The sequence below is a fragment of the Micromys minutus genome (genome assembly GCF_963924665.1).
Source record: "Micromys minutus genome assembly, chromosome: 1".
NCBI lineage: Eukaryota > Metazoa > Chordata > Mammalia > Rodentia > Muridae > Micromys > Micromys minutus.
Window position 1 is genome coordinate 78,351,036 of NC_137969.1, and position 18,787 is coordinate 78,369,822.

Sequence of the window (18,787 nt, forward strand, 5' to 3'; positions counted from 1 at the left end):
AAAATACTTTATTTGCATTATAAAGCAGAAACTAAAAACAGAAATGAAACATTTAAGACACATGTAAACGTTTTAGCTTCATATTGTCATCACTACGCATTTCAGTAGACACTCTGAGATTCCTCTGACAAAATTTTATAGGTTTATATTTTAATGTTATTGTATTACATTTTAGCCTATTTCTTATCAAACCTAAATATATCATAATTTTTTGTTGAACCTTTATAATGTAATCAATTATTCATTAGAAGTCGGGTCAGCTCCACTATTTCTGCAATTGGTTAAATTTTGACCCAAAAGTTACCTAGTGCCTCCTAATAGTGTGACAGTTTGAGCAAAATGAACCCAACACATGACCTCCACTGGCTCAAGCATAGGAATCCAAAAGAGGCCCTAAGGTTAAACATATGACTAAGATTCTCTCCCAGTCCCTTTTGCTAGTACTGCTCATAACATGCCTTCCCTAAAATAAGTGATGGTGAGAGGCCAACTTAAAAGATTGGACTGTTTTCTACAAGGGGGATATTTGTCTCTTAATAGTTTGTTCAGAATTTCCTTAAAACCAGAGTGGATTAAAGATTTTAAAAAGTTGATGTCACTGAATCTGCTCACCGGGTCCCATGTAACTAGTGATAGTTGACTAAATAAAGTAAATGGATGTGAACATTACCTTTAGCTTTACTGGGTTGTAGAATTCACCCACCTTCCTCTCTAGATGCCTATCTGACAGACTAAGTGAGAATAGTGATTTTTGAACCACCACAGAAATACTGAGAAAACGTTATACAAGTTCTGATAACCCTCCTTTGATGGGTTGCCATGGCTGATTTACAATCCATGACACTAGTCTGCATTACGAGACTTAACAGATCCTTACATTGGGTTTCCACCACTCCTTTATTGTACTTGAAGGCATTTTCTTAAAATGTGCTAAGCTTAGGGTTGCTGTTATGTTACTAATATTTTCTTAATCCATTTTTGTCTTCCACACCAGATGTTGCTTGCTGGAGAGATGGTGGTAAGTCTGCTGGATCACCGTCCTCAGATCAGGATGAAAAGCAACTTGGCCAGGATGAAAGTTCGGCTATAACATCTGAACAGAATGATATTCTCAAAGTGGTGGAAAAAAGGATAGCTTGTGGTCCTCCACAGGCCAAACTGAATGGACAGCAGCCTGCCCTTGCTTCTCAGTATAGAGCTATGATGTCTCCATATGTGAGTATTGCTAAACATGGCAAGCAATCAAAAGAATTTTCTACTCTGGGCTCAAGAAAATTGGAATGAGGAAGATGTAGGTCTTTGATCTCATTAACATCTAACTAAAAATTGTGAGAATTGTAAGGTAAACAAGTCACATGCCTCAGTAGCACAGGTAGCTTTGTCATTAATAGAGACCACATATTTTCACAGCATATTAAGTCTTCCTGCTCTTAGGAGCCAGAAGCAGGTTGAGAGCACTATGAGTTTGAAGCCAGCCTGGTCTACATGGTGAGTTCCAGGCCAGCCAGGACTACATAGTGAGACCTTGTCCCAAAAACAAACAAAAGCACTAATGTTAATTACAGTATCACAACTTTTAATTATTGTGGAAATGTAATTTTAGAATAACAGTTCTTTGTATTAATGAGTAGTTTAGATTATAGATTTAAAGCTTGTTTTGATAAGTTCATTGGGTTTGCTAAATTGCCCAACTAATAGTTCATGACCAAAAACAAAAACCCTAACTGTTAAGAACTGTTTAAATTCTAATTAAGTTTTTAAATTTATAATATGTACTTTAAGTTTTTTGTGTAGTTCAAGTAGGTGACAAGATTAGTCCTATCAGGCTATTGAGTCTTGAGGTTATAAACATGCTCTATTATGCCTAACTAAATTAAATTTTATAGAAGAACAGTGTTAAATGCCTATTCTCCATGATTTTAGGTTACTAAATCTTGGATATAGTATTTTATTTGTGGATTATTTTTGGTTGTTTTAAAAGGAGAAACCCTGGGGAAGTACATAGTTCGTTAATGTGGCTAAATTTTAAGAATGAATTTGTAAATGGTAGGTAATTGTTAGGATCAAGGTTATAATAATAGATTCCTTAGGATCAGTTCCTATTTCTTAAGGATTTTGTTACCTGTATATAGTAGCTATCTCTATTGCAATCTCTCCTTTTCTTTCTTTCAATGTGTTTCACGTTGTTTTTCTTTGTTCCTTTCTTTCTGCCATGTTTTGACTGTTCCAGAAAAGCAGAGGAAATCACTTAAGTATTTTTTAAAAGGTGGAAGGTTACCGTTCATTGTGCTTGAGGCCCTGGCCCCCTCCCCCACAATGCTGAAGGTTGACCTCCCAAGAAGCATGACTTTTAAGAAAGAAAAAACTTTATAAACTGACCTGGTCAATCTGGGCCTAATTTTCAAATGGTGCTTCTAGATTTTTGAGCTTTCAGGTGTGGATATTGGATGGAGTATCAAAGCAAAAGGAAGAGAAGGCTTTAATACCAGCTGCTTTTATGATTCTGTTGGGAAAGGTGTTTTTCTAAGTATCAACACCAAGCACCCTTTAACACCACAAGTAGATATTGAGAATTTAGAGATAGTTTCTGCAACTGTTATAACAAATCTTAATTTTAAGCCATACACCTAATAGAATTATCACATCTGAATAATTTAAGGGAGGCGCTAATGTAAACTAAAGACTGTATGTCTAACTTTACTCCTTTCAGTATAGGTGCTGCAGACAATGCACCCACAGACACACACACACACAAGAGTTCCCTCAATACTTGATAGTTGACCTTGAGCTAGTGTTTAATTTGACCTTGTTTTAGCCCTGTTTGGTAGGAATGGACTCTGTAGACAATGGTGTGTAGTCACACAAGAGTCCTTTGTAAGTGTGATTTCCTTATCTAACAAAACTTTTGGTTTTGTTGTAAGAAATTTTTTAGCAGAAGCAAATTATTTTCAGGCTTACGTATCTGTAAATAAATATATAGTTGTTGAGACTGTCTCCATCTGGATTGTGATTGAGTCCCTTAGCAATGTTTTCATAATCTGTACCCATCCACCCACTTTGTTTAAGCTTACCTTTTCAAAGCTGAGATCTCGCAGAAATTACCTTGACTTTCTTTTAGTGCTTAAGTTATTTCATCTGTTTAGAAACTTGACTAAGAGCATATTTTTTGTGCCATTCTTAACATTTTTCTGTTATCTGAAGTGAGTTCCTCTTTATCATTGAATCTTTCTAGTTGTGTTACAAATTTGTGGGTTTTACATTTTGTATCATTATATAAATTAAAATTCTGTTACTGTGAAATGGAGGTTCTTCAGTGTCCTAGTTTAATGTTTGTGTTATGATTTCTGGAGGTGGGGTGTGAGGACATATGTCTTTAAGACAGGCAAACCCCCGAATTCACAACCAGCTGATTTATAGCAAAATTGTAGGCCAACCAAGGATAGATAGTGAGATTCCTGCCTTAAAAACAAAAAAGACTTCCTGGAATCACTGTTCTGTAAATGGTTTGTTAGTGAGGATGAGTGGTGGTCTATACTAGCAGACAAAGTTAAATATTCACATTATTTGCTTTAATCATTCATAGCTGAACTTGTACATCATAAGTTACTAAATTTCTTGTCTTTTCTTTTTTCTTTTTTTTTTTAAATCCAGATGTTTCAGCAGTACCCAAGGATGGCATATCCTCCTCTACATGGTCCAATGAGGTTTCCACCTTCTTTATCAGAAACAAACAAGTAAGACTTAAACAAAGCCTACAAAGGGATATGTGCTTAGTAAGATTTTTTTTTGAACATTGAGGGCTCATTTTTCTATTCTCAAAAGTACAATTGCTTATTGCTTGCAAGATAAAACTGAAATAGTAGCTAGGCAGTTGGGCACGTGCCTTTAATCTCAGTGTTCAGAACGCAAAGGCAGGAGGATCTTTAGTTCAAGATCAATCTGGTCTACAGAGGAAGTTCCAGGACAGTCAGGGCTACACAGAAAGATCCTATTTCAAAAATAAAACAAAAGAAAACCTTAAAATAGTTTGGTATTTTAAAAATATAATTGGCATAAATTTTTGAAAACAGAAAATTATGATCCTAAAAGGTAATGAATTTTCTTTTTCCTGCTATGTTAATCACTCCATTCTTCTCCCTTCTTAATGTGGAAATTTTAGTATCCTCTTAAACAATGGTTCTTACTACATATTTTGAAATGAAAAGAAAAATTTGAACTATTATACTACTAATTATATATTATTGATTTCCTTTATAGTCTTGTCATTGCCAGGCCTTATTTTACTATAGAAAACACTAATATCCATTGAAGTGAACTAAATTCCAGTGTTTTATTACACTCAACTTAATATAACTAAAACTTGTACATTCTTTCTCTGCCCTCTCATTAATTAGAGGCCTTCGAGGAAGAGGTCCTCCTCCTTCTTGGGCTTCTGAGCCTGAACGTCCATCCATCCTTAGTGCATCAGAATTGAAGGAGCTCGATAAATTTGATAACCTAGATGCTGAAGCTGATGAAGGCTGGGCAGGTAAGAAATAATTCAGTAAGCACTTTAAACTGGCTGTGGTTTAATTTGACACAATTGGTGGTATGCTTATGAGATCCATCTAAGTTTTTCTTCTTTTACCAGGTGCTCAGATGGAAGTAGATTATACAGAACAGCTGAATTTCAGTGATGATGATGAGCAAGGAAGTACTAGTCCTAAGGAGAACAGCAGGTAATTTGTGATAGTTTTGCTATTGATAGCATGATTTTGTTGCTAGAACATGAGCTGTTGGTGCACAGATGCTTTATTCATAGACTTTTATAAAGAATTTGTTTTTCTTAGATTACTTAATTGCTTCAGGTTCTTATTTTATTTCTACATTTATTTAAAAGCTTCATTAGCAAGCAACATTAGAGATTTGAGAAATGGAGGCTTTTATCTTTTTATTACTTTTAGAAGGGCATCCAAGAAAGGAATATGTGGGCTAACATAAGACATTGTGCTCTTACATGCTCAATTTTTAATTTTCTCAGATACAGCATTATAGTATGCTATCATTTCATGATTGGTCATCTTGTGATATGTTGAGATTTGTTTTTAATATACTAATTATCTTTTTTGAGCTAGAATAAATTAGAATATAGTCAATAATATTTTCAATATCACACATTTATATTTAGATGATATTTTGAGAGGGCACAAAAGAAAAAAGATGGTGTATTAGACTCATTTACATCACAGATAAGTATCCAATCTGAGCAGCAGTACTGCTATTTTAGTTACACTTTGATAATGTGAACTAACTAGTCCCCAAGACACTACAGAAACATTTGTATATTACAAAATGAATTAACACTACTAAGTCACAAACCTGTCATTGATTGCCATTTTCTTCTCTTGAAACTATATGAAAAACATTTTATTAGAGAGAAAAAGTTTGCTTGTTACTATAAAATTTCTGTTTCTTTGTTCTTCTCCATTTTGGTTCTTCAGTGAGGATCAAACTTCAAAAACACCTGAAAACACAGAAAACCGAAAAGAAGTAGATGAAGCTTCCATTACTAAATCTTCTCAGACACCTGCTCAGCCTCCAGTTACAAAAAGTCCTTATGGGAAAGGGCCACCATTTAATCAGGTTTGTTGGGGCTGTGCAGATCCATATCATTACCAATTCTTTGGACGAGTTGATCTTAGAATCAAAATTGGAGTGACTTGAGAAGGGGGTTGTGTAGTTTGCAGGCAATCATGGGATGCTGGTTGTAGTTTTGAGTTAGTTTCTTTGAAAAAAGGCCAATAACCGGACTCCCACATAAGATCCTCCTGCCTCTCCTCTTCTGGGTGCTGAACTGTCAGACATAAAGTACTTGATGGGGACTATATATTTCTTTGCTGTTTTTAATGCCTGTTAAGTGAGATTATTAATATGGTTGCAAAAATCATCAAGCCAAAACTGAAGATCAAGTCAGATCAAAGTAGAGGGATATTTTGTCAAAATAAAATGAGGTGTTTTACCATCTACTGAATGTTTTATATATTTTGGTACTTGTGTGGGAGAAAATACACTGTAGAGAAATTTTAACATGAAGAAAATGGAGACTTATAATACCTGGTTATTTTGGAAAAGATAGTAAAAGGAGAGAAGTATATGGGAGCGTATATTTTGATGTCATGAGTTGAGATAGTATAGCAATAGCAACATTACAAACTGCAAGAGGCTGTGATTATGTGGGTGGCATATTTGAGTTTGTACAGATCAGATTGAAGAACATACCTGTGTCAGCTGATAGCGACAGGCTGGCAATAAAAGGAAAGGAAGTTTTCGCTGTAGTAGGTTGGCTTGTGACCATACTGATACGGCAGTGTGGTTCTGTAAAAAGTAATTTCACAGTCACTGATGAACAAATTAAGACAAGCCTGGTGGGTTCACTTTGAACAGTTTTGTGCTCTCATTGAGAAAATGAGTACACTGTGGTCATAAATGTGTGGGGCAATTTTTTAAATCTTTTTTTAAATCTCTTGGTCTTCACTGTAGGAACGTGGCTCATCTTCACACTTGCCTCCACCTCCCAAGCTGCTTGCACAACAGGTAGGTTTAAATAAGTGTTGGTATATACTGTGCTATATTTGGCTTTGTTTAGTTTTCTTTTGTTTACCAATTTTACCCTGTTCACTGTGGATTTGCATGCTTTCCTTCTAGTTCATCATTCTTACCTAACAAGCACAGGGTGCATCTCACCCAGGAGCGAGGCGCAGAGCTGATAGCTGCCACACTCACACTTGGAGTCTTCCTTCCTGCTGCCCTTGCTTCTAACAGTAGCCCTTTACTCTGTTTTCTGAAGGCAGGCAGTCCTGCCGCTCACTGTCTACAGAGCACTTACCCTACTCTTCGTTCTCTTCCGTCATCTGCTCTATTTCTTTATTCTCCGTCACAGCAAACTTTGTTAAACTTAGCTGGGTGAGTCGTAAGTTCACCACCACTCCCATGAGTGGTGTATGAATGCACATACACATGCATTGCCTCTTCTAATTAATTTCCAAATATTAACCTAACAGAGAACTCATACTACATTATGTTAAGAAAAAAAACACAACAGTAATAATAAACATAGGTCAGTAAAATGATTTTTTGCTTTACAAAGGAAAATACGTGAATGTGGTCTAGGGAAATAACCCAGTGAGCAAAGTTTGTTCTATATAGGCATGAGGATAAAATACCACAGACAGGAAGGTCTGGTATGCACAATAACAAACAACAACGATTCTTTAAGAAGAACACCTGGGGCTGTTTTCTAGCCTCTGTACACTTGTGTGTGTCAATGTGTAATGAACACATTCATGTATATAAAAACCATGTCATATACACATTTACAAAGAAAAAATATGAGTGGTCAGTAAGCACATGGAAAGGTTATTCAGTATGTTTAATACTGTGCTATTATCTAATGACGATGGCAATGCAAATTTAAATCACAGTGATATTTTTTCTTTGTGCCCATCATTGCCCTATAGTAATAACAGGGTAGTGTGTACTCTTGAACAGTGTAGGGAGACAGCTTGGCAGTTTCTTGTTAAGGAAGCATAATTGAGAGAATTACTGCCAGCTGTTTATTCAAGAGAAATTACAATATGCAGATGTGCATTTATACCCCAGGATACACTTGTCATTGTTTCCTATACCTGTAATGAAATACTAAATGGCAGTGAAATGCTGTAAGCCACCACAAAATAACCTCCAAAATATTGCAGTGAGTCAGAGAGAATAGCACAAAAGACTTGTCTGCATCAGCAAGGTTCTAGGACAGGAAGAACAGGGTTAGGGGTAAGGTGTGTGAGGTCATGGATGAGAGCAAAAGTGATGTGATGCAGATGAGGTGTGTCTTCACCCTCATATGAAGCCATTTGCATCCTTTGAGCTCATTTCTGAGCTATATAAAACCATAAAAAAGAGATGTGTGATTTCCAGGCCATGTATACATTTACTTTTTCACTGGTGTTTAATTTCACTATGCTTTTATTTTTCTTTGGAATTTTAACTAGGCTATGTATGAATCTCAGTCTTTATTTATCTTGGTAACTTTTCATTTCTCTATATTGAAAATTTTGTGTTTTGTTTCTTTATGATTTAGCACTTCGTGTGCTTTGCATAGTTTCCAGAAGTGTAGTTAGACTTTTAGTCATCATTTGAAAATGTTATTGAAAATAATATCACTCACACAAACCTTTTAATCTTTATTGTGTTCTGGATACAGTGTAAACCTCTCTTCCCAGACTCAGTTTTGAAATTTCCTTTAAGGCAGTTTCTCTAGCAGCCATCTTGTTCCTTGCTTCTTATTCTGCTTCTTCCTTGTTCATCTCCTTGGTATCCGTGGGCTGTCATTTTACATATTGGGCATTGATTTTTCTCCCTGATGAATTCCCCTTCTAAGGCATTTTGTCTGCAAGCTAAAGCATACACTTAAATTTCTGTTAATCTCTAAGTTGATATTTTTTCTTAGTATAAACTGAGCGAGTAGTAATGCCTAACACAGTGAATGGTTATTTCTTCACTCAGTATTTGATGCCCCAATTAATTTTTCCTTTCCTAATTCAGTACATTTTCTAGACATAATGGAGGTCAAAGTTCAAGTTTTGCAAAGTCAGTTCTCTACTTCTCGTCTCTTCCCATCTCTTCATATTTATGACACACATATATATGGCACACATATTTAAGGCTGGTGATGGCTCAGGGTTGATCGCTGCCAAACTTGACAACCTGAGTTCACTCTGGAGATACCATATAATAGAACAGTAAGAGAGCTGACTTCCACAGTTGTTCTCTGACCTCCATGTGTACACGTGCACACATAAATAGATGTGAAACAAATTAATTCAGATACCAAGTTCTTGTCTTCATCTAGTATCTTACTCCTTCAGCATCCTCCACCTCCAGATCGACAAATACCTGGAAGACAAGGTCCCTTTCCTTCAAAGCCTCCAGTACCTGATAATGATGAAATATGGAAGCAAAGACGAAAACAACAGTCTGAAATATCTGCTGCAGTGGAGCGTGCTCGTAAACGCCGTGAGGAGGAAGAGCGAAGGATGGAGGAACAAAGGAAGGCAGCGTGTGCAGAGAAACTGAAACAGCTGGATGAGAAGCTCGGGATCATAGAAAAGCAGCCCTCTCCAGAGGAACTTAGAGAAAGGGAGAGAGAGAAGGAGCGGGAACGGGAGAAAGAACAGGAACGGGAGCGGGAGCTTGAGAAAGAGCAGGAAAAGCAGAGAGAAATGGAGAGGGTAAGACAGCAAGAGAAGGAGTTAGAACAACAGCGAGAAAAGGAGCAGGAACTACAAAGGCTGAAAGAACAGGAAAAGGAGGGTGAGTTGAAGGAAAAGGAAAGAGAGGAAAAAGTCGAACCCCAAGAGCCTCTTGTAGAGCCTGCAGCAGAAATCCAGGAAAGTGAAAACAACTGTAAAAAAGGTATGGTACCCTGCCCACATTTCATAGTTAATTATGTATTCCTGTTGTTAATGGTGGAAAGTGAAGGCAGGGCCTTGCATGTACACTTGTAACATGGCATTCTCTAGAATAGATACAACTAGTTTTCCTCAGGAGGAAAACGGTTATGCCTGAGGTTTACTGGAAATACTTGTTCCTCTTATGGATAAATTTGTTTCAGCATAACTGGTGACAGCTATGAGGTTTTCATATGCCTTTTAGATGCATTGGTTTTGTTTTAACAGGTCCTTGCCATGTAGCCCTGGCTGACCTGAAATTGCTCTGTAGACCAGACTGGCTTCAAACTCAGAAATCTGACTGCCTCTATCTCCTGGGGTCCTGGGGTCCTGGGGTAAAGGCATGTGCTACCACACTTAGCTGCTTTTTAAAAATAAACATGGATCACTTGGGTTTTGTTTTTTGTTTTCTATATAGATTATATCATGCAAATACTGAGTATTTTATTAATGTTTATTGAAATAAATGGGAAGTATTAGAACTTCGTTTTTTCTCAAGTAAAGATATTTGTATATAAATGGATGATTTGGATTTGTGATCTCTTTTAAGAGTCCAGCTTTATGAGAATACGTTGATAATCTAGTGATCTGTTATTTGGTGGTTTCCATTTTGGGTTATGAAATGAGGATTTAGAGTATTATGGAGATCTTTTTCCCCCAACATGTTTGATAGGATTATCTTTTACTTTTTTTTTTTTTTTTTAGCAGAAGAAGAACCAGTTTTCACTAGACAGGACAGCAATCGCAGTGAAAAGGAGGCCACACAAGTGGTGCAGGAAGCAGAACCTGAATCAGGGTCTCAACCCCGACCTGCTGTATTATCTGGCTATTTCAAACAGTTTCAGAAATCATTGCCACCACGATTTCAGCGGCAGCAGGTAATGCTAAAACCAAAAATACTTTACCTCATATGTGATTTGGAAATACCTATTGTTTAGTATTCTGATAACACAATACAAAACAAAATACATGAAGCATAGAAACTTCCCTTAGCTCCTTTTTTCTTTACAATTCACTTACTGAGAATTGGTTGAAGTTGACTTTCTCTGTCTTGCCTTTTTCATCTTAAGCTTTACTCATAGACACATCTTCCACTTCTAGGAAATGATGAGATGCTAATGTAGATTCTATGAAAGTACTGTAACTTGTTTGGTCTTTTGCCAACTCTGCTAATTTTTTTTTTCTTTAAGTATCTCAAAACACCATTGTTTTCTAATACGATTACACTAATTGATTATAGAATAGAAATGTCAGTAAGTGTGATTTTGGTTTTCTAGGAGCAGATGAAACAGCAGCAGTGGCAGCAGCAGCAGCAGCAGCAGCAGCAAGGCGTACTTCCACAGACTGTGCCTTCACAGCCATCTAATGGTTCAGTCCCTCCTCCACCACACAGACCCCTTTACCAGCCAATGCAACCCCACCCTCAACATCTGGCTTCTATGGGTTTTGACCCAAGGTGGCTCATGATGCAGTCCTATATGGATCCTCGAATGATATCAGGAAGGCCTGCTATGGACATCCCACCCATACATCCTGGTGTGTTGGTAGTGACTGTTACTACTTGAGAGCTTTATGGTTGCTTCGTCCTGTCACCTCCTTTTGTCATAATTCTGTCAGTAGCAGAAATGTAGTAAGAACATAAAATAGGATCATATCAGGAAGATAGAGCTTTTAGTGTAGACATTTGTGGCAGCTGTTTTAACTAGACCAAAATACTAGCTCTTTTTGTTTGTTTTAGAAATTTAAATTTTTGAGGTGGCGGTTATTCTTGACAAAATTTGTTATGGTATTCTCACTCTGCCAATTATTTCAGCATTTAAATTTTATCTTCACATATTTGTTTTTATATTATTTATTATCATAACAACTTGAATTTCTTCATAGGTTAGCAAGAAAGTAAATAAGCTAGCCCTTTTGAGAATTCATTTAGAATTAAGACAGATAATCTATTATCAGAATGTTACTGTGGAAGGTTTAGCAGTGATTAAAAAGCTATTTATAAATTATAGCTTATTCAAAGCATAGTGACAAGTGCCCATAATTCCAGGACCCATAAGGCTCAGAATTTAGGGCCATCTTAAAAAGGGTTAGTTGGTTTATAAATCTTAATGTTTAAATGCTGAGTTACCTATATTAACAGCAAAGATGAATAAAATTTAATGTAAGAAATAATTTTTTTCAAAACTTAGCCTTGTTGGTATGATTCTGGTCTCTATTCTGTTAGCTGTTTTTAGTATGCATTTTTTTTCCTTTTAATATATTTTCCTCTCTTGGTTTTTTAGCACTTACTTTTTCTGTATTTATTATGGCTTTGTTTCTTTAACTTTACCTAATTCTCTTGTGTGCGTGTGAACATTCTTACAGGAATGATTCCTCCTAAGCCGTTAATCAGAAGAGACCAGATGGAAGGGTCACCTAATACCTCTGAATCATTTGAGCATATAGCTCGATCTGTAAGAGATCATGGAATTTCGCTTTCCGAACCTCGAGTGATGTGGGGGTCAGATCCCTATCATGCTGAGCCTCAGCAGGCAACTACTCCCAAATCTGCTGAAGAAACTGGAGATGCAAGGTAATAAATAATTGCATCCCTAAAGAACATTCTGTGTGCCAACAGTATGGACAAAGGTGTTTGCCATTAAGCCAGTGGCCAGAATTTGATGTTTGGAACCCATATGGTGAAAGGAAGAAACAACTTCCAAAAGTTTTCCTCTGGTCTCCACAGATGTATCATAACAAAAGCTCTCCTCATTCTATCAACACATTAACATTTTTTAAAAGATCATTTTGATTTATACCAAGCCATAGATGTGCTTCATTTTATCTTTGTGCATATTTTCTTTTTTTCTTATATTATATTTTTAAATCAGTGAGGGCAAATTACATGTAAAAACAGGAATTTGCTCTTTTTTTACAGTCTGGCCAGTGGGCTGATAAGATTCTTGTAGTAGTGATAAATGATAGATATTCTCAGTCTTTAGAGAAATTGTGTAAGGCCACAGTTTAAAATAAAATGATAGTTTATAATGGGCAGTGGTGGGGCTGGATAGTGTTTGGAATGTATTTTAATGATTATGTTGTGTAATTATTTGTAACTAACGAATAGACCTGCTCTAGTATATTCGTCATACTAATTGGTGCATTAGAAGTTCTTAGGTAAATGGTCCAAACATTTCTTCTTCAGTTGAGGTTTTTGCACCCATTACATGCGTATACAAGTCCGTATTTCGGTCTGCAATTACAGATACAGAGTTTCATATTGTGTGACTGAAACTTTACCCCATTATTTAGAACAATATCTCCAGGTTTCTGATTGCCCTCTAGTAATCTTCATTCTATATTCTGCTTAAATGAGGCTGACTCTTACATTTGCACCCTTGGTACAATTGGTGCCTAAACTTTTATCTGTGCTAGTGTTGTTTCAGTTATCTTTTCTTACTTTATAAATAACATTGTCATATTTTCTTCATTCACTCAATTATATAGGCATTCTGTGTTCTCTTTGCTAAGTTTTTTTTTTTTTTTCAGGAGTAATGGTGCTCTTTTTACTTAGGATTTACTATTTTATATTCTATGCTTAATCATTTAAGTTTGGGAGGTTTTGTTGTGGGAGTAATGCAGCAATGTTGGGGTATGTGTACACATGGGTAAGATTGTCTTGTTGGTAATACCTTTGAATTCTCATCATCACAGGCCTGAAAATGCAATGGACAATGAACACATGACTGCTGCTTATCCTGTAGAACATAGTCAGTTGGAAACTCATTCAAAAACAGACGTTGCCAGAGACTCAGCTGAAACAGAAGGACAAAAGTTTTTAAGTAGATCAGTGGAAGATGTAAAATCTCACCATGATGATACAAATAATCAGTCTGCTTGTTTTGATGTAATTGATCAAAAGAACTTACCTACTTCTACAGAAGAGCAGGTGTCGGCAGTAGAAAGTCAACCTGCCCGAAAACGAAGTGTTTCCCATGGATCTAACCATGCTCAGAATGTAGAGGAACAAAGAAATGAGCCATCTGTCAGCATACCTAAGGTTACCAGATGTATTGATTCCAAAGAAACCGTAGAAAAGCCAGAGGAGAAGCCAAGAAAAGATGGCTTTTTGCGATCTTCTGAAGGACCTAAACCAGAGAAAGTTTATAAATCTAAGTCAGAAACTCGGTGGGGTCCAAGACCAAGCTCCAGCAGAAGAGAGGAAGGTAATGATAGGCCTGTGAGAAGGTCAGGCCCCATTAAAAAACCTGTCCTTAGAGATATGAAAGAAGAGCGGGAACAGAGGAAGGAGAAAGAAGGTGAAAAGGTTGAAAAGGTCACTGAAAAAGTTGTTAAAGCAGAAAAAACAGAAAAGAAAGATCTTCCTCTTCCTCTACCGCCTTCAGTTCCAGTTCATCTACAGCTATTGGTTTCACCACCAGCACAGCCAGAACCAGAGAAACTCCCATCAACAGAAATGCCAGCTTTGACTCAGAAGCCATCTCAAGATGAGAAACCTTTGGAACCAGTCAGCAGTGTCCAGGTAGAGCCTATAGTTAAAACTGTAAACCAACAAAGTGTTGGAGCACCAACACTCAAAGAAGAAAAGCCACCTGAGAAAGTCGTCAACAAAGATGTTGGAGCAGAAAGACCTCGCCCGGATTCTAGACCAGCAGTTAAAAAGGAATCGCCTTTACCCACTAGGACCTATTGGAAAGAAACTAGAGATAGGGATTGGTTTCCAGATCAAGGATACAGAGGCCGAGGCCGAGGCGAGTATTACTCCAGAGGTCGAAGCTACAGAGGCTCTTACGGGGGTCGTGGCAGAGGCGGTAGAGGGCACACTCGTGACTATCCTCAGTATAGAGACAATAAGCCAAGAGCAGACCATGTGCCTGCAGGACCTCTCAGACAACGAGAAGAAAGCGAAACCCGAAGTGAGAGTTCTGATTTTGAAGTTGTTCCCAAAAGAAGAAGGCAGAGGGGTTCTGAGACTGACACAGACAGTGAAGTTCACGAAAGTGCAAGTGACAAGGATAGTTTAAGCAAAGGGAAACTTCCCAAAAGAGAGGAACGGTCTGAAAACAAGAAAACTATCAAGCCACAGTCGTCTTTTAAGCCCGAAAACCATGTCCGAATAGATAATAGGCCATTAGAGAAACCTTACATAAGAGATGAGGATAAATCTAAACCAGGTTTCCTTCCAAAAGGAGAGCCTACAAGGCGTGGCAGAGGAGGAACATTCAGACGAGGTGGGAGGGATCCTGGAGGCCGGCCATCACGCCCTGCTACCTTAAGAAGACCTGCTTATCGGGACAATCAGTGGAACCCAAGGCAGGCAGAACCTCCTAAACCTGAAGATGGAGAGCCACCAAGAAGACAGGAGCAGTTTATGCCTATACCTGCAGATAAACGACCTCCAAAGTTTGAGCGAAAATTTGACCCAGCTAGAGAGAGGCCTCGAAGACAACGTCCTACTCGACCACCAAGGCAAGATAAGCCTCCTAGATTTAGACGACTGAGAGAGAGGGAGGCTGCTTCAAAGACAAATGACGCGTTGGTACCCACAAACAGCACAGTTAATAATGTTGTTCAAGAACCAGTTAATCCACCTGTGGACGTTTCTGGAAATAAGACACCAGATTTGTCTAACCAGAACTCTTCAGACCAGGCAAATGAAGAATGGGAAACAGCTTCTGAAAGCAGTGATTTTAATGAGAGACGAGAAAGGGATGAGAAAAAAAATGCTGATTTGAGTTCACAAACAGTTGTAAAGGCTGGAGAAAGTGTTTTGCCTCCAAAAAGGGAAATAGCAAAGAGAAGTTTTTCTAGTCAGAGACCTGGAGTTGATCGCCAGAATCGACGTGGCAACAATGGCCCACCCAAATCAGGAAGGAATTTCTCAGGTCCTAGGAATGAAAGAAGAAATGGCCCACCATCAAAAAGTGGGAAAAGAGGGTGAGTACCGTAATTTAGATTTAAAACATCCTTGAAAGAAGGTACCCAAGGTGCCAGGCTAGATACAAAAGACCCTTCATTCCCCATGTGCTGTTACCTGTTATGCTAAGACACTTCTTCTAAAAGGGCTTTCTTGGAAATAAATGATGTATGGAGCTTTAGAAGTACTTGTAAGTCCAGAAATGAACGGACAGCTTCTGTATTTGGTAAGTGCTCCTGTGCTAATGAATAGCTCTCTGTTTTTAGTTTCTCTAGGTGTGTTTTAAGACTTGACTGTTAAAGCCACATAACTCTGGCACTCTGCTGTCATCTCAGAAGTCCTTTGTGATTTGTCATCATAAATTATACTCCCTTCTGGAGTTATTAGACCCAGAAAGACAATCTCTGCCTATCCACCAGGACCAACATGAGTCCTCTAGTGATGGATACTAATTAGTTTTTAAAGAATTTTCGTTCCTGTCGCTTACCTGTTAGAGGTGATTACCTAGCTTTGCACAAAGTTAGGCATGGTGCTTACTTGTTATCGCAGCGTCTGGGAAGGTTTCAGGTAGGGCAATCAGAAGTTCAAGGTTATGGTTCAGAGACAACCTGGAAAATGAAAGATTCTGCTCCCAAAAAGGAAAAAAGAAAAGATTTAAAAAGTGTGCTAAGATTGCTCTTTTCTTTTAATATTAAAATGTTGGTTATGTTAATATTGGTCTTAGTATTAAGCAGATTGGCTCCATTCAGATCTTTGACATGTTTTTGTAGAAGATGGATGCTTTATATAATCTGTACAAAAACAAGAGTAATGGGATATTGTAACACACAATATGCCATAAGCATTCATGGGGTGCTGGTTACTGAGGCTAAGCACTGATAGCTCTTCCAGAGGGTCTAGGTATGACTCCAGTACCTAGGGGATTTAGTCCCTCCTCTTGCCTCCCTGGGCAATGTATACTTGAGTACAGACATAAATAAAAACAAATCTTAAAACATTGTTTAGGAATTAGCACAATATTGAAGGTAATCTCAATTTCTTAGTTGTATGTAATTCGTATTTTCAATCAAAATTCTAGAGGACCAAGTTTTTTTTCTGAATACCTACTCAATGTAAATTTCACTTTGAATGTAATGTTCAAGAGTCAGGGTAACAACAACAAAAACAACACAGTATTTAGCCAGACCAAATTATTAGAATTCCAAGTATTACTTAAAACCTTGATCTCACTTTTGTGTTGTGTAGTTAGCAAGAACTTTACAATTGTAGAAACACTAGTGGATGGTTATGGTTACAACAGTTTAGAAGGGTCCATTTGGAAGGAATGAATTCATTCTCCAACTTTTGGGAGTCATGTCAGACATTCAGTGATCCTTTATCTTGAGAAACTGTATAGACTGATAAGTAAACAGTAAACTCGGTTTTGTGTTATGTTTTCATCTGGGAATTTCTTAAAAATAAATTTAGAATTGTTACATTGTTATGTACGGGAACAAAAAGTGGGGATTTTTTTTTTTTTTTTTTTTTTTTGCTTTTGAAGTGAGTTTGCATGTTAAAGATGTTTTTAATCAGTACATAGTCAGTACATAAATCTGATTAAACTTTAACGTGTATATATGCCAAACAGTATAAACCCTTAGAATGTTGTTTTAAATCCTATTTTTGTATGCTGCCCATTTTAGGAGCAGAACTAGTTCTGATTCAACTACAGAAGTTCTTTTGCTATATCCATATTGTAGCTCATTTATAAAATGTTGGACAAACTGTCCTAGGTACCCCCTGGGGATAATTAGAATCCTAGACCTTAACTGTTGGGAAGAACTTCAAAGAGCCAGGCTGCTGTATTGGAGCATTAGTTTTAATGAAGGTCAGGGCTTCTGAGAATGACTGGGTTTTTTTCAATGCAGTTGTATCTTAGGTATGACTTTATAAACTGCTAGAAAACATGTTTTTGTTTTGTTGGAGTTGATCAAAATCTTCTCATTTTTTTTCTTTAGACCATTTGATGACCAGTCCTCAGGCACAGCTGGTGTTGACCCTGTCAGTGGTAACTCTTCACACCACCAAGAAGGTGTGCCTAATGGTACAGGACCGAAGAATTCCAAGGATACTACTGGAAAAAAGAGAGAAGATACCAAACCAGGTCCTAAAAAACCAAAAGAGAAAGTAGATGCTCTGTCACAGTTTGATCTCAACAATTATGCAAGTATGTTACAGATTCTTTTGTTTTACTTCTTGGTATATTGAAGCACATACTGTGAGAACATAAGGAAGGAGAATGTTATGCATTTATGTTCTGTCTATAGAAACTAATGAAAATAATAATTTAAATAACACTAGTCTTTAGCATGTTATGAACATTGGGTGCAATTTAAGATAGTACTAAAGCAATTCTGAACATTTCTTTTTAAAAAGAAAAAAGTAATTGTCAGTATAAGAGAATAACAGTGAGAGACACAGTTATTGTAGGTAAATTAAGGAAGCTACAAAATGAACATATATCAAAGATGAATAATAGGCAATAAGGAAATATCAGGTGAAGAAATTAGTACAAATTATCTCACCATTAGATGATTTTACTTTTAATAGTATATTTGTCATTCATTCAGATGAAACCAAAGCCAAACAGTGAATAAAACTGAGGTTTCTTAATGAAGTAGTAATAATGGAAGGTTGGGTGAGGTAGCAATCACAATATGAGATGTAGTTGTCTTTTCTTTGCTTCTAATTGTGTGTGGTATTTTGGTGTTTTGTGTTGTATGGTTGCTGGGTTTGAACTCAGGACCTCTGGAAGAGCAGTCAGTGCTCTTAACAGCTGTGCCATTTCTGCAGACTAGTGTTTATTTTTATTAAGCCCTTACTTGTTTGGACTCAGATTATTTCTATGGTTCTCAACTATTTGTCTTAGTAGGAAATTCAAATGCAAATTCTCACCTACCAAACATACTGAATATGATTTTAAGAACTAGTATTTATAATTCAAATGGAAAAATGAGAAAGAAATATCTGATCTTAATTGTATGTTTAGGAATTTTTAGCTGGATTTTTTTAGTAAGGTGATTTTCAATGTAAGTAATTTTCTACACGGTGAAACACCTGACAGACAGTTAAGTACTGCTTATATCTAGTGAACATAGAGGGACACAGATGCCTCCTAGAACTCTACAGTATATAAAACAGCCAGACCGTAGTATGAAATTATAACTTCTTCTCCCATAATAACTTGTGTTTTCTTTATCCTTTTGTGCTGATGTGAGATGGATGAATGAGGAGGTGGTGTGATGCTGTTAGTTACTACACAAGAGTTACTTCAGCAAAGGCGTTGTGATAACTCGTGGTTGACCTGGGAAACAGCTACCCGGTAGCTCCTAGATAGCTATTATCAAAA

At 37.1% G+C, this 18,787-nt stretch overlaps 1 protein-coding gene across 12 annotated transcripts in view; it reads left to right on the plus strand.

Moving 5' to 3' along the window:
- Positions 1-18,787, plus strand: part of PRRC2C (proline rich coiled-coil 2C) — a 66,483-nt gene that overhangs the window by 21,577 nt on the left and 26,119 nt on the right. For 8 of the 12 annotated variants that reach the window (XM_080935290.1, XM_080935301.1, XM_080935296.1 and 5 more), the window contains exons 6-17: positions 995-1,215; positions 3,652-3,734; positions 4,395-4,528; positions 4,631-4,718; positions 5,481-5,622; positions 6,520-6,573; positions 8,901-9,447; positions 10,188-10,360; positions 10,760-11,018; positions 11,847-12,054; positions 13,176-15,419; positions 17,397-17,605. In XM_080935290.1, the coding sequence (XP_080791416.1) occupies positions 995-1,215; positions 3,652-3,734; positions 4,395-4,528; positions 4,631-4,718; positions 5,481-5,622; positions 6,520-6,573; positions 8,901-9,447; positions 10,188-10,360; positions 10,760-11,018; positions 11,847-12,054; positions 13,176-15,419; positions 17,397-17,605 (4,362 nt within the window). The remainder of the gene's footprint in view (positions 1-994; positions 1,216-3,651; positions 3,735-4,394; positions 4,529-4,630; positions 4,719-5,480; positions 5,623-6,519; positions 6,574-8,900; positions 9,448-10,187; positions 10,361-10,759; positions 11,019-11,846; positions 12,055-13,175; positions 15,420-17,396; positions 17,606-18,787) is intronic. The other 4 variants (XM_080935294.1, XM_080935298.1, XM_080935299.1 and 1 more) reach the window with 1 other exon arrangement.